The sequence below is a fragment of the Perca fluviatilis genome, chromosome 7 (assembly GCF_010015445.1).
Source record: "Perca fluviatilis chromosome 7, GENO_Pfluv_1.0, whole genome shotgun sequence".
Taxonomy (NCBI): Eukaryota; Metazoa; Chordata; class Actinopteri; order Perciformes; family Percidae; genus Perca; species Perca fluviatilis.
In genome coordinates, this window is record NC_053118.1 from 38,317,403 (window position 1) to 38,344,077 (window position 26,675).

Here is a 26,675-nt window from a genome sequence, read left to right on the forward strand (position 1 = left end):
CGGGTAAGATGAGACCGGAACAAAGGAATGGTTGCGTCTTTTGGGCGGGAAGCCTTTCTGGTATGGCACAGGCTGTAATAAGCATTAGATTAGAAATTTTTTTTTTTTTTTTTCTTTTTTTTTTTTTTTTTTTAAATACAACACTCTATTTTCATGTTTTTCTTTTCAATTCACCTCAATAGATCTCTTCTTAGATCCCTTCTTAGGCTTGTGTAGACATCCGTTTCTGCTCCATGGGGGTGGCTGTGTGAAATCGTCCTCAGGCGTCAAATACAATGAAACTAAGTCTTCCGTAGCCTTTAGTTGCTAAAACAAAGGAAAGGTCTTTTTTAACAACATATACATTTTATTTAAAAAGCTTTTATAACACATGTAAATATATTCTGCTAGATACAAAAGGGTTTCTCACCTCTGCAACTGTGTTAGGATCATAAGATACAGTGGCGGGTAAGATGAAACCGGGAACAAAGGAATGGTTGCGTCTTTTTGGTAGGGAAGCCTTTCTGGTATGGCTCAGGCTGTAATAAGCATTAGATTAGATGCATTAGATTATTTTTTTATACAACACAGCATTTTACCGTTTTTCTTTTCAACTCACCTCAATAAATTGCTTCTTATGCTTACGATGGTGAACGTTTTTAGGGGTAGCAGCTTTCACAGAAGGGTTTAGAGAAGCACACGGCCTTTTATCATGGTTGATTTCAGCCCTATGTGCTATCGAGTAGCCATCACTCACGGATCCTTTGTTCAGGAACGGATTGTCTAGACACAGAATATATATATATATTAGAGGACTAGAAACACGGTGATAAATTAAATAGTAATAAATATTACAGCCTGAAAGAGATAAATAGCCCCATAAATACCTGTTTCCAACGTTCTTATTCCTTATTAGAAGGACCTTTTGTTTTATGTTCTGGTGTGTTGGGGTCTGTAGGATCGGGCTACACAGCTCTTTTTAAAAACAAAAAACAAAAATTAATGAAAACACAGTTACTAAATCAATTAATGCTGTAGTGTATAATATATTTATAGGTTTTACCTTGTGGTATAAGTGTTTCATCAACTAACACAGCCACATTGTCCCAGCTCTTTGTAAAAGCACCTAATGGCGCAAACTGCATTATACAACAAAAAAAAAACTTTTTAAGTCACAAATGACTGAATGAATTAAACACCTTACAATAAGCTTTTTTTTTAAATTTACTCACCAAACGCAGCCATTTCTGTAGAAACGAAAGATCCTCTTTTCTTCAGAGGTCTTTGTTGAGGAAGCCCGAGAAAACGAGGGAAAATTTTTAGCTAGCACCTTAGCTAAAAACTGCAGGTAAAAAGTGAGCAGTCAGCCTTGAAAACAAGGGGTTTTAAACACCACAAACCACCCCTTTATGACGATTTAACACCCACAACAATAGACCTCACATTTACAAGCTAACCACTGGGCTAACACGTGTTTTTACTATCGTCATATGGTACAACCACCCCTCGCATTACCAACTACGCGGTCAAAGTTTTAGCTAATTCATGAATGACTGAATGAATTAAATATCTTTGAACATCCTTAAACACAAGAGGTGCTTTTAAATTTACTTACCACTAGTAGGTATCTGCTGAAAAAGCGAAACACCTGGGTTGCTTTCACCAAGAAGAATTAAAAGTGAAACTCCAGAGGTTTTTTGATGAGGAAAAAGCGTGGTAGCTATCTAGCTAGCTACCAGACTAGCTAGAAAAAGCATCTAAAAAGAGACAGCTAGCATGAAACAAGGGGTTTTAAACAGTGCACTGCTGAAAAAGGATCCTCTTTTTTTTTTTTTCTCACAAAAAAGAACAACTCACTGGTATTGATTGTGGAAAAACGTGGTAGTAAGCTAGCTAGCTAGCAGAAAGCTAAAAAGTGTGCAGACCCCCGGGTAGTACGACAGAGTGACCTCATTCGAGGCGGGTGAGGCGCCTCAGCTCAAGGCCACAAGACCCTCGTTGCAGGGAAGTGCGACGCGACACCCGAGAGTCATCACATCCGCTAGATGCACTACCATATTCGGCCACTAGATGGCGCTCGCGGGAGTCCCGACGTTCGACCGCGACGATCATCACATCCGTGAATCGTCGCGCCAGCCGTGATTAGATGCACTAACATATTCAGCCACTAGATGGCGATCGCGAATAACGACGTGCGGCAGCGCCGTCATCACAGCGCACATATCATCAGTTGGCATGGCAGGTTTGCGTGTGCGTGTGAGATGACGTCACACATGCAGCGCAAAACCGCCATCTTTATACTACTCACAGAAATAGTTCCATATTACGGAAATAGTTCCCTAACAAGGAAATGGTTCCCTAACACGGAAATAGTTCCCTAACACGGAAATAGTTCCCTATAACAGAAATAGTTCCCATTTAGTAGTGGTGTTTAGTGACTTAATTATATAGTCCACTATAAAATACCTGTGTGTGTGTCTGCAGACTGTGTGTGTGTGTGTGTGTGTGTGTGTGTGCCTGCCTGTCTCTGTGTGTGTGTGTGTGTGTGTGTCTGCAGACTGTGTGCGTGTCTCTGTGTGTGTGTGTGTGTGTGTCTGCAGACTGTGTGCGTGTCTCTGTCTCTGTGTGTGTGTGTGTGTGTGTGTGTTTGTGTCTGCAGACTGTATGGGTTTGTGTGTCTGTGTGTCTCTATCTGTGTGTGTGTGTGTGTGTGTGTTTTTGTGTCTGCAGACTGTATGGGTTTGTATGTCTGTGTGTCTGTGTGTCTCTATCTGTGTGTGTGTGTGTGTGTGTGTGTGTGTGTGTGTGTGTGTGTGTGTGTTTTGTTTGTGTTTGTGTCTGCAGACTGTATGGGTTTGTGTGTCTGTGTGTCTGTGTGTCTCTATCTGTGTGTGTGTGTGTGTGTGTGTGTGTGTGTGTGTGTGTGTGTGTGTGTTGTGTTTTGTGTCTGCAGACTGTATGGGTTTGTGTGTCTGTGTGTCTGTGTGTCTCTATCTGTGTGTGTGTGTGTGTGTGTGTGTGTGTGTGTGTGTGTGTGTGTGTGTGTGTTTGTGTTTGTGTCTGCAGACTGTATGGGTTTGTGTGTCTGTGTGTCTGTGTGTCTCTATCTGTGTGTGTGTGTGTGTGTGTGTGTGTGTGTGTGTGTGTGTGTGTGTTGTGTTTTGTGTCTGCAGACTGTATGTGTTTGTGTGTTTGTGTGTCTGTGTGTCTCTATCTGTGTGTGTGTGTGTGTGTGTGTGTGTGTGTGTTTGTGTTTGTGTCTGCAGACTGTATGTGTTTGTGTGTCTGTGTGTCTGTGTGTGTGTCTCTATCTGTGTGTTTGTGTCTGCGGCTGTGTGTGTGTGTGTGTGTGTGTGTGTGTGTGTCGAGTTGTGTCTGTGTGTGTGTGTGTGTGTGTGTGTGTGTCTGCAGACTGTGTGTGTGTGTGTGTGTGTGTGTGTGTGTGTGTCTGCAGACTGTGTGTGTGTGTGTGTGTGTGTGTGTGTGTGTGTGTTGTGTTGTGTGTCTGCAGACTGTGTGTGTGTGTGTGTGTGTGTGTGTGTGTGTGTGTGTGTGTTGTCTGCAGACTGTGTGTGTGTGTTTGTGTGTGTGTGTCTGCAGACTGTGTGTGTGTGTGTGTGTCTGCAGACTGTGTGTGTGTGTGTGTGTGTGTGTGTGTGTGTGTGTGTCTGCAGACTGTGTGTGTGTGTGTGTGTGTGTGTCCCATGTTGAACCCTAAGTGACCCCCTTGCCTCAGCGATATCTTTTGTTATTAACAAACCGCACACGCCGACTGAGACTAACCTCAGGCTGATGGACGGGAAACCTTCGTCAGAACAGCTGTCTTCACTCGCCGTCTCCCACGCGTCCTCCTCCACGTCCTTCCACTCCGTCCTGCAAAACATTACGATCACACGTTTCACCACACGAGACCTAAACAATCACCACGGTTTAAAATGTCGGTATGACAACTTTAAGACATTCCTTCTGTTTTAATCGTCCCTCTTGCACGACGGACGCTTCCAGTTACCAAAAAAGGATTTTCAGTCAGATTTATGCAAACTGAGAATATTCTATTATTTCCTCCCTCGGGCAGCTCTACACCCGGCCAGAGACATTACAAAGTCACAGGGGAAGTTGACCTGGTGGCATTTATTGGGGTTCCCTATTTCATCACGTGCATGTAGTGTAGAGAGTAGCCTCGCAAAGAGCTGGGCGATATGGAGAAAATCAGATATCACGATATTCTTGACTAAATACCTCAATATCGATATTTTGGCGATATTCTAGGGTTGACAATTGGTGCTTTAACAAAATATCTTCACACTTAGATTTTAGATAAATAATCATCAGTAATGTGGATATCATGTCTAAGTGGGGAAAAGGCGAATAATAGAACAGCTAGAACAGTCTGGTAAGTTCAGAAAGTGACATCACTTTACTGTAATGCAGCCTTTAAAACCAGGAAAAGACACGATATTCATGATATCTAAAATCTAAGACGATATCTAGTCTCATATCACGATATCGATATAATATCGATATATTGCCCAGCCCTAGCCTCGCAGACCTTCCTCCACAGCTCTGCGAAGGAAGGTCTGGCTAGTCAAAACAGCATTCCTGGATGGGAGAAAAACTACTCTGGTTCATTGGCATTTCTTTAAACCAAACACAACAGTCACAATTGTCCAAAATGACTTTGAAAAGGCGACAAAAAAACGTGGAAAAAATGGCCCCATTCATAGATAGATGTCATCACTTGATCATTGCATCGTGTTAGGCGTGAGATATATGGCGTTCGGCGGTTCAGTTCCTCACCGGTCAGACGGCGAGGCCCTCGGGGGAGTGTTAGGGCGCCGTGCTGCGCGTCTGCTGCCAGGAGGAGACAACATGGCCGCCGGTCCTTCTTTGTAACTGATGAAGACGAGAGGAAGAAAAACATTTGTTATATTTCACAAACTGATACTACACCGACGCCAGGTAAAGGGTTAGGTACCGAATGAATGAATGAATGAATGAATGAATATATATATATATATATATATATATATATATATATATATATATATATATATATATATATATATATATATATATATATATATATATATATGTGTGTGTGTTTTCTCAGATCTAATGACTGTAGTTGGACTTCTTCAGCTTTAAGTTTTATCTTAAAGCTTGTTGAGTGTTATTTATGTATCATGTAGCTTTTCCATGTTGCTGACACAGATATGGAGATAATAACGGTCCAAAATCATGTGACAAAACAGACAAAAAAAACCAAAGAGAAACAAAGTGTACGAGAAAATAGCATTTTTCTTTATTGGAAAACATTACATTTTCTCTTGAGGAAGGATGCCTAAATCTAAAAAAAAAAAATCTATTTTTGTGTATATATTTCTTTCTAATTTTAATTAAATGTATGCTGTTTATTGATCCCAGTGGGGAAATTACAATTTACACTCTGTTTTGTTAGAAATCACTACACACAGGCCTGAAACACACACACAGACACAGATACTCACAGGCAGGCAGACTAGACCGCGCTGCAATGGCGTATTGCTGCCCTCTACTGTATATGTTAACATCGGATTTACTTATACAGACAACACAAAACTTAAAGCTAAAGAAGTCCAACTACAATCATTAGATCTGAGAAAAGTCTCTGAGTTTTATTAATTGGGGGGTATAAAGACAATTTTAAACAATATATAGAAATGGAGATTGGATGAAATGTTACCAACCCAACCAAAGAAGGCTTACCTGCAGTTTAGTGTCACAAATTATTTTCCAAAAACTGATTGTCCCAAATGCTGAGGGTCTTATTTGAGATAGGTTAGGGTTAGGGTTAGGGTAGCACAGGTGGTTTAGCAGGTTCATAATTAATTAAGGACACTGTATGGGGAATTTGGGACACTAAACTGCACGTATACCACCAAAGGATATAACCACTGTTTTTCTTGAAGAATTACAATTATTTTTCTCACAATATTATAACTTTTTATAAAGACTGTAGAGTTTAGACTGGATAAAGTTACCAACCTTTACACATACAGTACTTGCAACATTACTTTGACACAAAGTTAGTCGTAATTACCCTTTAAAATCAGATCTCAGGAAGGTCAATAAGCATCAGAAGTCCACAGGTCTGAAATAACTTATTTCAGCGGGAAACTGAGTATTTAAACTGCTCTGCTCCAGTGGTGTAGTCTTATGCATTGTAGTGGGTGTACTGTACTTTATGCATGGGCCAGAATCTGCCTTTCGGGGGGGGTCTGGGTGTCCTCCCCCAGGGAAGTTTTGAGCATCAACGACTTAATTTCCTTCATTTTGATACACTTAAGCATTAATTTACGGTGGAAATCCCTTTGTTTACCCTATGTAAAACAGAAAAACACAGAGGACAATTTAAATTATATCAAAGATATGATGGAAAGTATGCTGTTATGTGTCATTGGGCATTTTTAAGTGGATATATGGAAATCCTGGAGCTTTCTTAGTGGCTATATACTGCGTATACCTGTTGATGAGGAAACACGCCAGGTGCTTCTCTGCTCACCTGTTGATGAGGAAACACGCCAGGTCTGCGTCTCTGGGCAGTTTCAGCTGGTCTCGGAGTTCTCTCCATTTTGGAAACGCTCCGCAGATGTCCACTCTGGTTCTGGACCGTCTCCGGTCCCAAAATCTGCGCGGGTCGTCCGGTAAACCGGTCCGTTTGCGTTTTACCGGGACACGTTCCGCTGCAGCCGGCGGTAAAGAATAACTGTGATCGTTATGATACGTGTCCGAGTAAACAATAACACGGGCAAGTGTGGCGGTCTTCTTCTTCATCTTCTTCTGCTTCTTCTTCTTCCTCCTCCTGTAGAACTCCGGCGGTGTAGATAATGCTAAGAGCATTACTGCCCCCCCACAGGACAAAGTCTGAACTACAGTCTTCCATCCAGTTCTGTCTGTGACACACACACACACACACACACACACACACACACACACACACACACACACACACACACACAGGCCAAAACACAAACATTCAGACATGGAAAGAGATTTCAAAAGGAGAAAATGCTGGCATTGTGTGTGTGTGTGTGTGTGTGTGTGTGTGTGTGTTTGTGTGTGTGTGTGTGTGTGTGTGAGTGTGTGTATGTGTTCTGAGGTGTGTGTGTTCTGTGTGAGTGTGTCTGTGTGTGTGTGTCTGTGTGTGTTTGTCAGTGTGTGTCTGTGTGTGTCTGAGTGTGTGTGTGTGTGTGTGTGTGTTTTTTTGTGTGTGTGTTGTGTGTGTGTGTCTGAGTGTGTTTGTATGTGTGTGTCTGAGTGTGTGTCTGTGTGAGTGTCTGTGTGTTTGTCAGTGTGTGTCTGTGTGTGTCTGAGTGTGTGTGTGTGTGTGAGTGTGTGTCTGTGTGAGTGTCTGTGTGTGTTTGTCAGTGTGTGTCTGTGTGTGTCTGAGTGTGTGTCTGTGTGAGTGTGTGTGTGTGTATCTATGTGTGAGTGTGTGTCTGTGTGTGTCTGAGTGTGAGTATGTGTGTGTGTGTGTGTGTCTGTGTGTGTTTGTGTTTTGGCCTGTGTGTTGGTATCAAGTTTGGTTCGACAGCCAGGCCGGGTTGCCAGATATACCTGTAAACAAGTAAAGCCAGCGCGCTACAGCTACAGCCATGATAAACCTTTAGTGTTCTTTTAATTCCTTTAACACACTCTACTTAATCGCTGTGAACAAGTGATAGAAAACTCTGCTCATTTCTCTGTGACGGAGCAGTTTTAGTGAGGAAAGTTGAAAGGACAGAGACTGACTGACTCTAAACATGAACACTGTACTTTGTGGTGTTTCAGGAGGAAAAGTACCTCAGTTATACTCTCATATCACTTTCATATTTTCTCCGTCAGCTTTGTATGAAAACCTGGAATGAAGACAGGAAGAAAATACTTTGTTCATGTTAGTTTATTCATCATGTAAAGCTTCAGTTTGTTCACACATCCCATCAGTAAAGTTTGTTCAAAGACTCTTGTTCAATGATTTCATCAACAGATTCACTTCATCCACACAGAACCAGAATCTCAGCTATGTAAAAGAGAAGAATGACTTATTGATTATGATTATGATAACATTTTGGTTCTTCAGAGTCATGCAGTGGAAGAGAAACTAAATAAACTAAATACACTTTCAGACTATGTTTAGACATAGCCTTTCCCGCAGATACATAACGTGGAGAAATACATGAATAACCAACAACAGCTAATATCTACAGATCATCTCTGTAAAGATCTTTTTTAACATATCATCCCTGTTTCAACAATCAAAGGTAAAATAACAGATCTCAACTGAGCACATTGAGAGCTTCTGTGGCTCCCCGAATGATTTTCTCAACTAACAAAAATATCTCATCACTTCTTTTTTTTTAAGATTATTTTTTATATTATATTTTTCATACCTTTATTTGACAGGACAGCTGCGTCAATGAGTAAACCTCCATATATGGGTGCACCGCTCTACCAACTGAGCTATCTGGGCGCCGAACATCTCATCACTTCTAAAATGTCAATACAAGCAGAAGAAACGTCAAACTAATTTACAAAAAAGTTTAGAAATTAAATTGTCACAACAATCAGCTCTCAGCAACAAACATGGAGACTAAATAAGTCGAAGAGCTAAAACACAGAATTTAACCCTTAAATGACTTCTGTCTATTTCAGTTTACACAACTCAGCAGAGTGTCCAGAACCACCATAAACCCTTAGTCCGACATATAGCGGCTGAGTGAATGTGGTCTGGACTCTGAGGAGGAGAGTCATGGTTTCAGAGACGCTGTAAAAGGACAGAATACCTGCACTGTGATCCAGGTACACTCCTACTCTGGAGGACAGAGGACCTGAGACGGGAGTTTGGACTCTGTTGTACCAAAATGTATAAATGTTGTTGTAACAATATAACGCCCAAGATTTGTTATTGTATCCAAATATACATTCATCCGACCCCCCTCCTCTGCTGATATTCTTGTATGCGACTGCTACATTAACTTCTCCTCTCTTCTCCACCTCCCAGTAACAACGTCCAGTCAGACCCTCTCTACTCAGGACCTGACGCCTGTCAGTGAATCTGTTTGGGTGACTAGAATAAGACTGTGTTTGACTCATTACTGTTGCTTTCCTGTTCCTCTCGGATAATAACAGCTGTGTGTGTGCTGTGTTTGGATCCAGTGTGATTTCACGTGAATATTTTAAGAAGTCAGCTCTGGTCTTGGGCTCTGGTTGTGGCAGTGAAACTTCCATGTAAGTCCCTGTCAGTGAGACGTTTGTCCACTTCTCTCTCAGGACGTCCTGTAGTTTATCTCTGACTTCTGACACGGCCGCTGTCACGTCCTCAAAGCAGCTCAGAGGATGGATATGGATGCTGGATGTTGATTGGCTGAGTGGTGACAGTAAGGGGTAGTTGTGTAGAAACTGGTTGAGATCCTCTGTGTGTGAGAGCTTCTTCAGCTCAGCGTCTTTCCTCTTCAGCTCAGTGATCTCCTGCTCCAGCTTCTCCTGAAGCTCTTTGACTCGACTCACTTCACTTTTCTGCTGGGATCTGACCTGCTGCTTCACATCAGAGCTTGTTTTCTCCAGGAGACGGATCAGCTCAGTGAAGATCTTCTCGCTGTCCTCCACTGCTTTATCAGCAGAGAGATTGATGGCCTCCGCCTGCTGTTGAAGCAGCTTCACATCTTTCTCTCTGTCCTGGATTCTCTGCTGGATGTTTTGTCGACTCCCCTCGAGCTTTTTCTGCCTCTCAGTCCTTTCTGCTGCAGCTGAGACTGTGTCGTGGCCTTTATGTTCCTCCATTAAGCAGAGATAACAGATAAGCTGCTGATCAGTACGACAGAAAATCTTCATCACCTCATCATGACGAGAGCAGACGTTCTCCTGGAGCTTCTTGGACGGCTCCACCAGCTTGTGTTTCTTGAATGTCTTTGAATTAAAATGAGGCTGAAGATGTTTCTCACAGAAAGAAGCCAGACATTGCAGACAGGACTTGTGTGCTTTGAGTTTCCTCCCAGTGCAGACATCACAGGCCACATCTTCAGCTCCAGCATAGCAGAGATCAGCAGGAGCAGCTTGGAGTCCAGTCTTCTTCAGCTCCTCCACTAAATCTGCTAACATGGTGCTTTTCAGCAGGACAGGCCTCGCTGTCAACGTCTTCCTGCACTGAGGGCAGCTGTAGCTGTACTTATGATCCTCTTCATCCCAGAAGCCTTTAATACAGTTCATGCAGTAGCTGTGTCCACAGGGAGTAGTCACCGGATCCTTCAGTAGATCCAGACAGATGGGACAAGAGAAGGTTTCCCGGTCCAGCTGAACTCCTTTCTGCGCCATTTTCACCTCTCGCTCAGTGACATCGACTGTCTGAGTCTCACTTCCTGAGAAGCGAAACTAGTCTGAGCTCTGATCTAAATACAGTGATACGCTGTTGTACCTCCCCCCGCATGTTGGTTACACCCCTCTGCAAACTGTAGCTCTGAAGGGGAGGGAACAAGGAAATATGAGCACAGAGTGGAGCTGGCTGTGTTTGAGAGCAGGAAAAGGTGGGAGGGGTTATCAAGTTTTGTTCATTCCTGGAAGAGGAGTGCTTTGATAGAGAGACTGGGTGTGTTGCTATGCCCATACTACCATTTGTATGAGAGGGAAAGATTTAGTTTGTCCCAATACACAGTATGTCTACAGCACTATGCCAAATATATGTTCTAATGCTTCCGGTCGGATTTTGCAGTATGCAAGCCAGCGTGCTTTTCTGACCCACAATCCTCTGTGCAGCATATCTGAACAAGAGGCTCAAAGTTTAAGCTGTGATGTTATCACAGAGTTTTAGATCCGGACTGTCTGCAGACTGTACAGTACGTACTATGTAAGAGCAGCTGCAGTTTGTACTAAAGTAAAAAGAAAAAGTATGCAATAAGGAACGTAGCAACACTAGTTTACAACAGAGCTCATTTCTCATTTAAAAACTCTGTTGACTTCAGCTTTTAGGAGGTAAACTCTTCTTAGAATCAGAGGGCTTGGAGAAGGCTCCCCAGTTTACTAAATGACTGAGTTGTCCTGTAATTAAGTTAATCAAACTGTATAGCTTCACAGCTCTTGACAGAGTAAAATATAAAGCAACCTTAACTCTAACTAGTTCTTATCTCTCTCAAACACCTGAGGGAAACTAAATCCTAGCTCACATAATCCTAGGTAAGAAAAACAGCTCAAACAAATCAGTCACGTTAACGTCAGACAGCAGATACAGTAACAGTGAAGCAGAGAAGCCTATTTTCGTTCATCGTTTCGTTTATTTCACACGTCATCATTGTATCATTAAACACAATTTCAGAAGGTACCATGATCATATCTAGGCCGCGTGAAATGGGAAACCCCAAATCAGCTACTAAAAGCTTTTCAGAGGGGGCCCGATAACAATAAACATACAACAGATAATATGCAAACCAAAAATTCAATTGACCATAGACACAAAATAGACAAATACAGAATACAACAGAATACAGACACTTAACAAAATCAACAAATTCAGTCACAATAGACTCAACATATACAAATACTACAAACAGAGAGACGATCCCAGCACAAATATAGCACTTACAGAATAATCAACAACCCAAGTATATGAGCAATTTTAAAGTGTGACTTTTATATCAGAAAATGTGGGTTTCTATCAACCAAATTGTCAACAATAAATAACATGGATGGTTCAATACAACCGTTATTCTTCACAAGTCAAATAATTTATCAATTTGCAATATTACAGATAATGAGATGAAACTTGATAATTATGTCTTGTACAGAGCTGATAGAGGATCCAGAGGAGGAGGAGTAGCTACATATGTTTCTTCAAATTTGACTTTGTTATCCCTAATGAAAACCCAAAGCATTTCGAATGTCTCTTTATTAAAATAATTGTTCATGAAGACAAACAATTGACTATAAGTAATATTTTATAGACCTCCAAATGTTTCTTCAGAATCTACAAAATGTATTCTGTCTACCATTAACTCTTTAGGTCGCCAGAATGAGCTTTTAATACTGGGCGACTTTAATAGTAATTGGCTAGATCGTTCTTACCCTTAAAAACAGGAACCTATTTGGTAGCATTAATTTGACTCTACTTACATATATATGTGCCTACTAGAGTTGATCGCCAAGTCCAAGTCTCTGCTAGACTGGATTCTTGTCACCAACCCTGACAGAATCCTAAAATCAGGGGTGTTACCAGATTGTCTCAGTGACCACCTTTTTTTTTTGTTTTGGGAGAAAAGGGAGCCTTCTTCTTTTACCACAAGAATTTTTAGATTAAAAAATAAAAAAATTTTAATTATTATGGATATATTTAAAATTTTTTTTCCATAAAGGGGGGGGGGTTTCGGTAAATACCCACTGTTGAAGATGCTTGGAACTTTTTTTAAACTGAGCTAAATGATGTCATTAATAGACATGCTCTTTGGAAATCAATTAAAGTAAAAGGTAGACACTTACCATGGATTAATGGTGATCTCATTAGTCTTTTTAGACAGAGAGACAAGGCCTGGGAAATATATCGCTTATCAAAGGACTCTGATGACTTGAATTCATATAAACTCTTATGGAATACATGTACATTCAAAGCTAGAAATGCTAAATCTAAGTACTTTAAAGACTTTAATTATAAATTTTAATAACCACAAACAGTTTTGGAATAAAATTAACAGTTTAACTAACAAACCCACTAAAAATTAATTTTCTCATATTAGACCCAATAATGAAAATCTTATTGATTCTTCTACAATTGTCAATGCTTTTAGCCAGTACTTTACTTCCATCAGCAGCTCACAGCTCTCTGATTTTCCCTATTTTGAAATCTCTCCCACATAATCCTATATGTCATAGTTCCTTCCCCAGAATTCACCCGGCTGATGTCGAGTAGGTTATTTGTGGATTGAGTTCAGGTAGTGGTGCTGGCCCAGATGGTTTGGAGATTAAGTTTATTAAAATTGCCTCTCATGTTCTTGCTTATCCTATATCTGACTTGTTTAACCTTTCCTTATCCACATGCACAATTCCATCAATCTGGAAATGTGCCAAAGTTACCCCTTTGCATGAAGATACCTGTAGTGAATGCTCAATATGTAAGATATCTAGTTTGGAGGAGTAGATCACTGTATCATCTGCATATAAATGAATATGACAAGTAGGGCAGGATTGCGGAAGATCATTAATAAAAATAGAGAATAACAAAGGCCCCAGAGATGAGCCTTGATGTATACCTTTTTCAATAGTTATAAATTTAGACTGACAACCATTATAAGAAAGATACTGGCGTCCATTGTGAAGGTATGAGTTAAACCAATAGTAAAGAATGTCTAGAGAAGCCAATAGCAAAAAGTTTGTCAAGGAGAAGATAGTGATCAACCATGTTGAAAGCCTTTGTCAGATCAATGAAAATTGCACCAGTAGGCATGTTATTATCTAAAGAAGAGAATATATTATTGGTGAGATTCATAAGCGCAGTGGTTGTAGAAAAATTAGGTCTGAATCCAGATTGGTGTGAAGATATGAAAGTCATTGAAATATTGGGATATTTGATTAAAAATTTGCTTTTCAAACACCTTTGCTATGCTATTAATGATGGAAATGGGTCATTATTGAGGTCAAAAGGGTCATGGGATAACATGTTGTTCGGCACTCAATTTAATTCTCTGCACCCAATTAATAATTGTTCAATTCGCTTCTTAGATTTGATTGGAAAAAAAACAATTGCTTAAATGAAAAAAATAAATTACTGTTTGTGTAGTGTTCAATGTTGTTATCTGTCTTGTTAGTCTGTATTCCCCATTGAAGTTCCACAAAAATCTTGTGTTTGCATTTTCGATGCGTTTTGAGGTGAATTTTCATGGTAAGACAGAGGGGGGAGAGGGACGGAGGGAGGGGAGACACTTCAACTGCACTTCAACACTTATTTACAATTAAACTGCTCTTGTTTCTATCTTGACATATCACAATTTTTTAAAATGTACTTATTTATTTTATGAGTCAGTCATTCAGGCTTGGGAGTGATGTATGTATGTGTGAATGTATTTTGTGTTTTGTATTTACTGTTTAATTGTTTTAAGGACCCCCTCGAAAATGAGATGATTCATCTCAAGGGGTTATCCTGCTAATAAATACTTACTTACTACTGCTGTACACAGGGAACATACTACTTCTACTACTGGGTTACAGGTGCGTAGCAATGGCGACACATACACAGGACATTAAACCTGTTTCAAGCCCTTTGAACCTGTAATTGTCCTCTGTCACTAACAGACAAGTTCACAAACTCACTTGAAACACCAAAATTGATTAGAAAAAAAAAGTGTTATATTATAATTTTTAGGGGGGCTTGAGCCCCCCGCAAAAAAGGTCTGAAAATGCCCGTGATTATTAAAATTATTTTAACACACATTACTTAAATACTGTGGACAAGTGATAGAAAACTCTGCTCATTTCTCTGTGACGGAGCAGTTTTCGTGAGGAAAGTTGAAAGGACAGAGACTGACTGACTCTAAACATGAACACTGTACTTTGTGGTGTTTCAGGAGGAAAAGTACCTCAGTTATACTCTCATATCAGTTTCACATTTTCTCCGTCAGCTTTGTATGAAACCCTGGAATGAAGACAGGAAGAAAATACTTTGTTCATGTTAGTTTATTCATCATGTAAAGCTCCAGTTTGTTCACACATCCCATCAGTAAAGTCTGTTCAAAGACTCTTGTTCAATGATTTCATCAACACATTCACTTCATCCACACAGACAACTGTGGAAACAACATTTTGCTCTGCCACACAAATAAATGTAAATCTAGATTTCTTTACAAATGTCCACAAAGAGAACAAAGTATGTAGGATAAAGGAGGTCTGGTTCTTTTTTGGGGTATTATTGAAAGTGATGAGGTGCTTGGCCAGTTTTTTCCTGAGCCACCTTTGGTCACTTTCAGGACATGTCCTACAATTCGAGACAAACTGGTCTGTAGCCATTTGAAACCAGAAGGCCAACATACTTGGTTGGGATCTAAACCCAAAGGGTCATATAAATGTCAACACTGTAATCATTGTACAAATGTATTACAGTCTAAAACCTTTGTTGATACTGTATCCCTAAAACAGTTTACTATCAACCACTTCATAAGCTGTAAAACGGTATTTGTTATATACAGACTGGAATGCCCTGAATGTAAAGTGTTCTATATAGGAAGGACTAAGAGGCGTTTACAGGACCGTTTGGCAGAACATAAATACGCAATTCGCACGGGCAACATGAACTATCCTATGGCGAGGCACTACAGGGAACACCATAATAGTGATCCATTGACCGTACAGATCTGTGGAATTGATCATATTCCATTGTCACTGAGGAAAGGGGACAGAGTTTCTGGATTGATAAACTGCAGGCTGCTAGTTATCCAGGCCTAAATGAAGAACTTGTTTTTCTCTAAAACTACATTGTTTATTTTTCAATTGGGTCTATTTGTATTTGTGCTGTGCATGTTTTGAATGTAACCTTGGGTTTTAGTCAAATACACTGGTCTATTTAATACAAAGGAGGACATCTAGTGGTCTTTCCATAATCCTACAACTCTGGACCTTCCTCTACCAAAATGGAGGGTTTTGATTGGTTGTGTTTTTTGATTGGTCTGTTTGAAAGCTTATAAGAAGGTCTCTTCCTGTTTTGGAAATTGATTAACTCCCTGACGAAGGCTTGTATGCCGAAACGCGTCAGAGTACTTTAAGATTTATGATGACCAAGCCATAAATAAAGGCTTTGTATTTTTCTAAAAGAGAGTGCCTTGGAGTTTCCTCATTGGTTTCTACAATAAAATAGCATATTCACGTAAAAAAAATAAAAAGGTACATGTAAACATATGAAATCTCAATTTGTCAGAGGTTTCAGGGGGAAAAAGCTCTACAGTTTCTGTAAGTTTAATTGTTGTTTAAAGCTACATTGTGTAAGAATTTCTCCCATCTAGTGGTGAAATTGTATATGATAACCAACTGAGTATTACTTTCTAGCCCTTGCCATTCCGAGCGCGTTCTAACTCCTACGGTAGCCAAACCCGTAATGATCTCTTAGTAACTCCATCGTTTACACGCAGTTGTTCTAGCCATTCCAATATTAACTTTGGTCTGGTTGCTCTGCCTGTCACGTTGTCGTTTTAATTCTCTTTTTCAATTCAATTTTATTTATAGTATTAAATCATAACAAAAGTTATCTCAAGACACTTTACAGATAGAGTAGGTCTAGACCACACTATAATTTACAAAGACCCAACAATTCTAGTAATTCCCCCAAGAGCAAGCATTCAGTGTGACAGTGGTGAGGAAAAACTCCCTTTTAGGAAGAAACCTGGGACAGACCCTGGCTCTTGGTAGGCAGTGTCTGACGGTGGTTGTTGGGGGTGTGATGAACAGTGGCAATAATAGTCACAATAAAGATAATGGAACAGTGACTAGAAATAGTAGTCATAGTAGTTCATGGTATAGCAGGGCACTGCAGGGCGTTACAGGATGTAGCATGGCACAGCAGAACATAGCAGGACATAGCAGGATGCAGCAGGATGTGGCAGGACACTGCAGGGCACCACAGAGAATAGCAGGGAGTGCAGCAGGATCACAGCGACAGCTGCAACCATGAGTTTGGTGCCACCCTAATCCAAGGAACCATGCTGGGCGAAAAAAAAAACATAAGGACTTCGGGGAATAAGCTCTCCAGAGTTAGGTTAGTACCAAACATTTCTGGGACATGGATGCACAGAGAGAGAAGCTCAGTGTGTCTAAGGAAGTCCCCCAGCGGTCTATAACAGTCTATAACTATAACAGCATAATTGAGAGAGACAGGGTAAGGAGAGTAGCCTGGTCAGGCTAGAACTCTCCCCAACCGGATCAGGCTGTACTGGCCTGCCTACCTCTATTTTTATTATATTATTGATTATATGGTAAATTATTCTGTCAACTATGAAGACAGCAGGTGGGCCGAGATAGGCGGACATGGCAACTCCTCACTCCCTAACTATAAGCTTTATCGAAGAGGACAGTTTTAAGTTTACTCTTAAATGTGGTGACGGTGTCTGCCCCCCGAACCCTGGTGAGTAATCACCCCCTGGCATTCATCACGGTGACACTGAGTCTAAAAGTGCAAAAGGTGGAGGTATTATTATTATTATTATTATTATATCATTCAAGCGACTCGCTTGTATGTATTCTGAATGATTCTGAATGTCAGATTCTACGCTTACGAGAATACTTTGATTAGTTGGTGGAAGTAATTACACATGAATGAGCACATATTTGTGAAAGAACAAAGTTTTTTTTAAGATAAAGTAACAAAAACGTGTAAACGCATGAAAAACATCAAAAACACATTGAAAAGTGGCCGGGTTGGCTCAGTGGGTAGAGCAGGTGCACATATACTGAGAGGTTTATGACTCGACACAGATGTCCAGGGTTTGAGTCCGACCTGTGATGATTTCCTGCATGTCTTCCCCTTTCTCACCTAGCTGCAGAGGTGTATAAAGTCCTAGAGACCCATACTTGAGTAAAAGTACAAGTGCTCACTCAAAAAAGTGACTTGAGTAGAAATCAAAGTGCTCTTTAAGCACAACACTTAAGTAGAAGTATTAAAGTATTCAAAAATGTTTGTACATAAGTCTTGCAAGTAATTTATTTTAAAATCTGCTACTCAAGTACTGAAAGTAAAAGTACAAGTATTGTGTTATGTAGTTATTAAAGAAAGCAGTCAAAAGTTTGAATATCATAATGTTTTTATTATTTCAAATGTTTAGCCTAAGGCTGTAGCCAAAGGACTTAACAAATTGTATTATATTAAAAATAACAAATAAACAAATACTGAGATAAAATGTACAATTATCACACTGTGCAAGTAAAATGAACATCCTCTCAGCACAGTAATGATTAAAGCCCAAAAAAACGTATCACACACTAGCTAGCTAGTAACTTGTGTGATGAACAGGAAAGTTAGCAAGCTAGCAAAATAGAGATAAACTAGCAGCTTCACATCACAGGGTCAAATGGTTAACATTCAGTGCTCACTGCAGACTGAAACAACTCAGGAAAAGCTTAACCTGCTGCAACAATAGCTAAATAGAAAGAGTACACACTTACATCGTCTCTGACTTCTGAACGGGCAACCGTAATGAAAAGAAACGCGAGGCGATCTCGGGGATTTCTTACGTAGCCGTAACTACACACACTGTAACCTACGCAGTCTCCGTAGTGTGAGGAATTCACAAAAGTAACGAGTAACGATGCAGCACATCAAAAATGTATCAACGTAAAAGTATTTAATTCATCGAAAATAAATACTCAAGTAAAAGTGGAAGTAGGAGAAAAAAATAATGCTACAAAGTACAGATACAACCTTTTAGTACTTAAGTAGAGTAGTGAAGTAGTTCTACTTTGTTACTATACAGCTCTGCCTAGCTGTCCTGTTGATTAAAGGCGAAAAAGGGCAAAACAATTATTTTTATCTCTTAAAAAAAAAAAAAACATTGAAAAAAAAGCTCTCAGCAACAAACAGAATTTAACCCTTAAATGACTTCTGTCTATTTCAGTTTACAAAACTCAGCAGAGGCTCCATTAGTCGAGAGAAGGCCCCAAACCTCATCAAAACCATAAACCCTTAGTCCAGCATAGAGCGGCTGAGTGAATGTGGTCTGGACTCTGTGGAGGAGAGTCATGGTTTCAGAGACGCTGTAGAAGGACAGAATACCTGCACTGTGATCCAGGTACACTCCTACTCTGGAGGACCAAAGACCTGAGACGGGAGTTTGGACATTGTTGTACCAAAATGTATAACTGTTGTTGTCACAATATAACGCCCAAGATTTGTCATTGAATCCAAATCCACATTCACCTGACCCCCCTGCTCTGCTCATATTCTTGTATGCGACTGCTACAGAAACTTCTCTATTCCTCTCCACCTCCCAGTACCAACGTCCAGTCAGACTCTCTCTACTCAGGACCTGATACCAGCCAGTGAATCTGTCTGGGTGACTAGAATAAGACTGTTGTTCCATCATTACTGTTGCTTTCCTGTTCCTTTCAGATAATACCAGATATGTGTTTGCTGTGTTTGGATCCAGTGTGATTTCACATGAATATTTTAAGAAGTCAGCTCTGGTCTTGGGCTCTGGTTGTGGCAGTAAAACGTCCACTTCAGTCCCTGTCAGTGAGACGTTTGTCCACTTCTCTCTCAGGACGTCTTGTAGTTTATCTCTGACTTCTGACACGGCCGCTGTCACGTCCTCAAAGCAGCTCAGAGGACGGATATGGATGCTGGATGCTGATTGGCTGAGTGGTGACAGTGAGGGGTAGTTGTGTAGAAACTGGTTGAGATCCTCTGTGTGTGAGAGCTTCTTCAGCTCAGCATCTTTCCTCTTCAGCTCAGTGATCTCCTGCTCCGGCTTCTCCTGAAGCTCTTTGACTCGACTCACTTCACTTTTCTGCTGGGATCTGACCTGCTGCTTCACATCAGAGCTTCTTTTCTCCAGGAGACGGATCAGCTCAGTGAAGATCTTCTTGCTGTCCTCCACTGCTTTATCAGCAGAGAGATTGATGGCCTCCGCCTGCTGTTGAAGCAGCTTCACATCTTTCTCTCTGTCCTGGATTCTCTGCTGGATGTTTTGTCGACTCCCCTCAAGCTTTTTCTGCCTCTCAGTCCTTTCTGCTGCAGCTGAGACTGTGTCGTGGCCTTTATGTTCATCCACAGAGCAGAGATAACAGATAAGCTGCTGATCAGTACGGCAGAAAATCTTCATCACCTCATCATGACGAGAGCAGACGTTCTCCTGGAGCTTCTTGGACGGCTCCACCAGCTTGTGTTTCTTGAATGTCTCTGATTCATAATGAGGCTGGAGGTGTTTCTCACAGTAAGAAGCCAGACATTGCAGACAGGACTTGTGTGCTTTGAGTTTTCTCCCAGTGCAGACATCACAGGCCACATCTTCAGCTCCAGCATAGCAGTGATCAGCAGGAGCAGCTTGGAGTCCAGTCTTCTTCAGCTCCTCCACTAAATCTGCTAACATGGTGCTTTTCAGCAGGACAGGCCTCGGTGTGAACGTCTTCCTGCACTGAGGGCAGCTGTAGCTGTCCTTATGATCCTCTACATCCCAGTGGCTTCTAATACAGTTCATGCAGTAGCTGTGTCCACAGGGAGTAGTCACCGGATCCTTCAGTAGATCCAGACAGATGGGACAAGAGAAGGTTTCCTGGTCCAGCTGAACTCCTTTCTGCGCCATTTCACCTCTCGGTCAGTAACAACGACAGTCTGAGTCTTACTTCCTGAGAAGTGAAACTAGTCTGAGCTCTGATCTAAACACAGCAGTGATACACTGTTGTACTTGCCCCAGCATGTTTGTTACACCCCTCTGCAAACTGTAGCTCTGAAGGGGAGGGAACAAGGAAATATGAGCACAGAGTGGAGCTGGCTGTGTTTGAGAGGAGGAAGAGGAGGGGGGGGTTTATCAAGTTTTGTTCATTCCTGGAAGAGGAGTGCTTTGAGAGAGATACTGGCTGTGTTGCTATGCCCATACTACCATTAGTATGACAGGAAAAGATTTAGTTTGTCCCAATACACAGTATGTCTACAGCACTATGCCAAATATATGTTCTAATGCTTCCGGTCGGATTTTGCAGTATGCAAGCCAGCGTGCTTTTCTGACCCACAATCCTCTGTGCAGCATATCTGAGCAAGAGGCTCAAAGTTTAAGCTGTGATGTTATCCCAGAGTTTTATGTCCCGACTGTCTGCAGACTGTACTGCAGACAACAGTACGTACTATGTAAGAGCAGCTGCAGTTTGTACTGATGTAAAAAGAAAAATTACATGATAAGGAACGCAGCAACACTTGTTTACAACAGAGCTCATTTCTCATTTAAAAACTCTGCTGACTTCAGCTTTTAGGAGGTAAACTCTTCTTAGAATCAGAGGGCTTGGAGAAGGCTCCCCAGTTTACTAAATGACTGAGTTGTCCTGTAATTAAGATAATCAAACTTTATAGCTTTACTGCTCTTGACAGAGTAAAATATAAAGCAACCTTAACTCTAACTAGTTCTTATCTGTCTCAAACACCTGAGGGAAACTAAATCCTAGCTCACATAATCCTAGTCTAAGAAAAACAGCTCAAACAAATCAGTCACGTTAACGTCAGACAGCAGATACAGTAACAGTGAAGCAGAGAAGCCTATTTTTCGTTCATCGTTTCGTTTATTTCACACGTCATCATTGTATCATTAAACACAATTTCAGAAGGTACCATGATCATATGTAGGCCGTGTCAAATGGGAAACCCCAAATCAGCTACTAAAAGCTTTTCAGAGGGGGCCCGATAACAATAAACATACAACAGATAATATACAAACTAGGGCTGTCAGCATTAACGAGCTAATCGCGATGCGATTAAGGGCCGAGCATAACGTGTACATTTTTTTTAATCGCATTAATCATATGCTGCCTAACAGGCTACTATTTTGAACCTTTGCCGCCCCTTTACTTATCATCAAGCTGCCATACTTCCTCGTAACACATCCTACTGCTGCAAGCTGCAGGCATGATGGAGAAAGACAGCAGAAAACACAATTCTGTCGAATGGCATATGCTAGCAGGCTCAGGCAAAGCACTATGTTGGAGTGTGTTACTTGCCAACCTCTTGATGAAACTAAATCCAAAAGAATTACTACAGCCCATGCAAAATGGGTGGCAATTACAGTTTTTTCCAACTGCTTACACACAAAATCTTTTCATGTCACACGATTTTTGAAACCTCTCACTCAAAGTGCAAAACTACACAGCAAATCTCCAAAACCATAAGCTATTTCTCAGCCTTTCACTCAGTTTTCCATAGCATAAAACACTTTTTTCAAAACATTACACACAATTCTCTACCTAAGACACATAAATCTAACAGGAAGTGACTTGCTATCCATTTCTAAACACAACCAATCAAAATGCTACACTTATTTACCAGGGCACACACACACACTCCTCACATTTGCAAACACATTATGTCATAACTGAACACTAACCAATCATTGCTTTAGTATAGGCCTATACAGAGGTCAAAGGTCAGATTACCTGTTTTCAACAATGGATGCCAACAATAGACAGAGAGTAAGGGGAGGAGGAGGGAGAGACAGGGGATAACAACGAGGAGGAGGAGGAGGAGGAGGAGGGAAGAAGAGTAAGAAGGAGAGCCATCTCTGATGAGATCAGGGAAAGAAGCCCATCCTAGCTTTACAGTGGCGTCCATACTGCATGCAACTATCTAATGACTATTTCAGCATTACAAATCAATCAGATTTTGTTTTGCACAATTTTGTTTTGTTACAATTCTGTCCCCCCCCGCCCCGACACACAAGCACGGACAAACACTCAACACACACACACACACACACACACACACACACACACACACACACACACACACATACACATATTCTTTATTCTAAAAATGATACCTTTGTTTTACATATGTTTATACTTTTGTTTTCTTGTTTCATGCTACTGTATACAACACTGGGCTACTCTTACAGACGTAATGTTTTGCCCAATACATATTTTCTGTTTGTAACATTAAAAAGAAAATAATTTTTTTTTAAAAAAAATTTTTAAAAACTTTTAGAAGACTATTTTTTTTCTAGAACATTATAGATATAAGCCTATGAAAGACAAAAGAGCTTTAGATTTAGAACAACAGTGTGTACATGGTATGTCAAAAAATTTACTATTATGAAAAAAGTGTTTGCTATTTGATGCAAATGCTTCATTTTGAGATGTGTTTATGGTATTTTGAATGCAGTGTTTCATTTTGAAGGAGATGTGAGGCATTTTGCATTTTGTGGGAGCAGTTTCAGGAATTGTGTGTAGAGTTTTGAAAAAGGGAGACATAGTTTTGAAAACGTGTGTAAGCAGTTGGAAAAAACTGTAACTGCAGACCTGTCAGCATAGTAGATGACTCGGGTCTTAAAGAAGTACTACGGTTGGCATGTTCTGAATTGTGCAATAATGCATTTTTCTTTTGTTTAAAGTAAATAAATAATAAAGAAATACAAATCTTAAAGTCAAGTTCATAAAGCAACTTTCTTTGCATTCATTTGATTCCCAATCAAGATACACTGGTAAGAATTACTTTCCATTGTTAATATGCACTTAAAAACAATTCTGAAATGCAAAATAATAGAATTTTAATCGTGTGATAAAACATATTGATTAATCGCGAATAACTATAGAAATTTAGCAATTAATCATGAATAAGAAAAAATTAATCGTTTGACAGCCCTAATACAAACCAAAAATTAAATTTACAATAGACAAATACAGAATACAACAGAATACAGACACTTAACAAAATCAACAAATCCAGTCACAATAGACTCAACATAGACAAATACTACCAACAGATGATCCCAGCACAAATATAGCACTTACAGAATAATCAACAATCATATGTTATGAGCAATTTTAATTTGAGACGTTTCTTAAATCTGACCCATTTTCAAAAAGTTTCTATAGCAGAAAATGTGGGTTTCTTTCAACCAAATTGTCAAAAAATAAATGTGTGTGTGTGTGACTCTGTGTGTGTGTGTCTGTGTGTGTGTGTCTGTGTGTGTGTCTCTGTGTGTGTGTGTCTGTGTGTGTGTGTGTGTCTCTGTGTGTGTGTTTGTGTGTCTGAGTGTCTGTGTGTGTGTGTGTGTGTCTGTGTGTGTGTGTGTGTGTGTGTTCTATACAACCGTTGCTCTTCACAAGTCAAATAAATGATCAGTTCACTACTTTCATTGAATTTGGGTGCTTGGTGTTCAATTCATAGCATTTTAATTTATGTATTTTTAAGAACATTGAAAAAAATGACAGCAATGTTGGATAAAACTTCAAAAACTGATAAAAAAAATCACAGAAAAAATTGACAAAAACATCGGCAAAAGCGAAAAAAGTGGCGAAAAGGTGACCAAAACATAGGAAAAAAAATTTTTTATTTCAAAAAGTATTTACCCACACAAACAAAAAGTTGCATGGTCAACAGGAGGACAACAAGGGTTCAAGAAACTCAGCCTAGATTCAAGCAGTCTAGCAGTAAGAGACCTCCACAAGTCCAATGCACACTGCATGTTAATTATAAAAGCTTTTATCAGCCTGAAAACATGTTGTTAACCAGCATCAGAAATGGATATTTCATCACTTAATTAATGACTACATTTATATTTAATATCATCTTTGAGACGGATGCATTTACAGATTTTTCACCATCTGGATGAAATGAGTTCTACTTAAAGGTCCAGTGTGTAACTTTTAGCTGCAGCTGTAGTTCCAATGAGACAACCTGTAGGGGGACCGAAGCGAGAAAAGTTACACAGTGTTGCTTTAAGTAAAATACAAGTAGCTCAGAATCATACTTACGTACAGTAGTGGATTAAATGTCAGTTGTTCCTCTCCACCGTTACTATGGCGACCAGCAGATGGAGACAAATCATTACACACTACTGAGAAGCTGTCACTCACACTGCTCTCATATACACTTATACAATGCTCTGTCACACACTACTAAATGCTCTCATATACACTATTACAATGCTCTGTCACACACTACTACATGCTCTCATATACACTATTACAATGGTCTAACACACACTACTAGATGTTCTCATATACACTATTACAATGGTCTAACACACACTACTACATGCTCTCATATACACTATTACAATGCTCTGTCACACACTACTACATGCTCTCATATACACTATTACAATGGTCTAACACACACTACTACATGCTCTCATATACACTATTACAATGGTCTAACACACACTACTAGATGTTCTCATATACACTATTACAATGGTCTAACACACACTACTAAATGCTGTCATATACACTATTACAATGGTCTAACACACACTACTAAATGCTCTCATATACACTATTACAATGCTCTAACACACACTACTACATGCTCTCATATACACTATTACAATGGTCTAACACACACTACTACATGCTCTCATATACACTATTACAATGGTCTAACACACACTACTAAATGCTCTCATATACACTATTACAATGGTCTAACACACACTACTACATGCTCTCATATACACTATTACAATGGTCTAACACACACTACTACATGCTCTCATATACACTATTACAATGGTCTAACACACACTACTAAATGCTCTCATATACACTATAAACAGGGGCGAGTCTAGGATCAGACCTTTAGGGGGCTCAGCCCATAATGAGAATGTGACAGTGCCCCCCACCTGCTAAATCAGTAATTTCATTAGCCGATAATCTCTGAGCTACTGAACAATGTCAGCTAACGTTTTTTGACAATATGATGGAACTAAACCTGACATTTTATAAGTCTCAGTACCATTTTGACAGAATTTTCTAAAATTCAGCAATTTTAGTTGTTTACGTTTCAATTTGGGTTCTAATCTGCACCATGAAATGACCAACTTCTTCTCAGGGAACTACCAACGTTAAACTTCACAACCGTCTCCTGCTTTCCCTCTGACAGATTAGATAGAGACTCAGCCAAAGGCGGGAGTCTTGCATAACCTCCTCTGTTTGGCCAATACTACATTTCTGTTAATCATTTCCTTGACTGGGTTACAGGTGCGTAGGGAACATACTACTACTACTGCTGTACACAGGGAATATACTACTACTGCTGTACACAGGGAAGATACTACTACTGCTGTACACAGGGAACATACTACTAGTACTACTGTACACAGGGAACATACTACTACTACTACTGTACACAGGGAACATACTACTACTACTGCTGTACACAGGGAACATACTACTACTACTACTGTACACAGGGAACATACTACTACTGCTGTACACAGGGAACATACTACTACTACTGCTGTACACAGGAAATATACTACTACTACTGCTGTACACAGGGAACGTACTACTACTGCTGTACACAGGGAACATACTACTACTACTGCTGTACACAGGGAACATACTACTACTGCTGTACACAGGGAAAATACTACTACTACTGCTGTACACAGGGAACATACTACTACTACTGCTGTACACAGGGAACATACTACTACTACTGCTGTACACAGGAAACATACTACTACTGCTGCTGTACACAGGGAACATACTACTAGTACTACTGTACACAGGGAACATACTACTACTACTACTGTACACAGGGAACATACTACTACTGCTAGATTACAGGTGTGTAGCATCAGCGACAGACACATAGGACATTAAACCTGTTTCAAGCCTTTTGAACCTGTAATTGTTTGTCCTCTGTCACTAGCAGACAAGTTTACAAACTCACTTGAAACACCAAAATTGATTAAAAAAAGTTTTATATTATAATTTTTAGGGGGGCTGAGATGAAATTTAGGCAAAAAGGGTCTAAAATTGCCTGGGACTATTGAAATTATTTTTACCCACACTACTTAATCACTGTGAACAAGTGGTAGAAAACTCTGCTCATTTCTCTGTGACAGAGCAGTTTTAGTGAGGAAAGTTGAAAGGACAGAGACTGACTGACTCTAAACATGAACACTGTACTTTGTGGTGTTTCAGGAGGAAAAGTGCCTCAGTTATACTCTCACATCAGTTTCACATTTCTCCGTCAGCTTTGTATGAAACCCTGGAATAAATACAGGAAGAAAATA

At 40.1% G+C, this 26,675-nt stretch overlaps 3 protein-coding genes and 2 long non-coding RNA genes across 5 annotated transcripts; all 5 read right to left on the reverse strand.

Moving 5' to 3' along the window:
• LOC120563025 lies at positions 1–445 on the reverse strand. The gene is made up of 3 exons (XR_005639891.1): positions 410–445; positions 175–306; positions 1–72 (listed from the first exon to the last, which is right to left on the reverse strand). It is a non-coding gene; the product is annotated as an uncharacterized LOC120563025 (long non-coding RNA).
• A 287-nt stretch (positions 446–732) lies between these two features.
• Positions 733–1,236, reverse strand: LOC120563026. Its single transcript, XR_005639892.1, has 4 exons — positions 1,212–1,236; positions 1,043–1,118; positions 867–954; positions 733–762 (listed from the first exon to the last, which is right to left on the reverse strand). It is a non-coding gene; the product is annotated as an uncharacterized LOC120563026 (long non-coding RNA).
• A 305-nt stretch (positions 1,237–1,541) lies between these two features.
• LOC120562482 lies at positions 1,542–6,882 on the reverse strand. The gene is made up of 4 exons (XM_039806194.1): positions 6,521–6,882; positions 4,777–4,872; positions 3,652–3,852; positions 1,542–1,560 (listed from the first exon to the last, which is right to left on the reverse strand). Exons 1-4 carry the CDS (start codon positions 6,856–6,858, stop codon positions 1,542–1,544), a joined length of 654 nt encoding a protein of 217 aa, XP_039662128.1. The 5' UTR covers positions 6,859–6,882.
• Positions 6,883–7,879: 997 nt separating this feature from the next.
• Positions 7,880–10,351, reverse strand: LOC120563006 (tripartite motif-containing protein 16-like). Its single transcript, XM_039807009.1, has one exon. The coding sequence runs from the start codon at positions 10,306–10,308 to the stop codon at positions 8,641–8,643; it is 1,668 nt and encodes a 555-aa protein (XP_039662943.1). The 5' UTR covers positions 10,309–10,351; the 3' UTR covers positions 7,880–8,640.
• A 7,730-nt stretch (positions 10,352–18,081) lies between these two features.
• On the reverse strand, positions 18,082–20,313 carry LOC120563000 (tripartite motif-containing protein 16-like). Its single transcript, XM_039807005.1, has one exon. The coding sequence runs from the start codon at positions 20,250–20,252 to the stop codon at positions 18,558–18,560; it is 1,695 nt and encodes a 564-aa protein (XP_039662939.1). The 5' UTR covers positions 20,253–20,313; the 3' UTR covers positions 18,082–18,557.
• Between the last annotated feature and the right edge of the window lie 6,362 nt (positions 20,314–26,675).

Coding starts and splice junctions, on each gene's coding strand:
- LOC120563006 (XM_039807009.1), bottom strand. CDS start 10,308: ATGGCGCAGAAAGGAGTTCAGCTGGACCGGGAAACCTTCTCTTGTCCC.
- LOC120562482 (XM_039806194.1), bottom strand. CDS start 6,858: ATGCTCTTAGCATTATCTACACCGCCGGAGTTCTACAGGAGGAGGAAG. Junction 4,873..6,520: donor GCGTGTTTCCTCATCAACAG/GTGAGCAGAGAA, acceptor CGTCTTCATCAG/TTACAAAGAAGGACCGGCGG. Junction 3,853..4,776: donor AGGGCCTCGCCGTCTGACCG/GTGAGGAACTGA, acceptor AATGTTTTGCAG/GACGGAGTGGAAGGACGTGG.
- LOC120563000 (XM_039807005.1), bottom strand. CDS start 20,252: ATGGCGCAGAAAGGAGTTCAGCTGGACCAGGAAACCTTCTCTTGTCCC.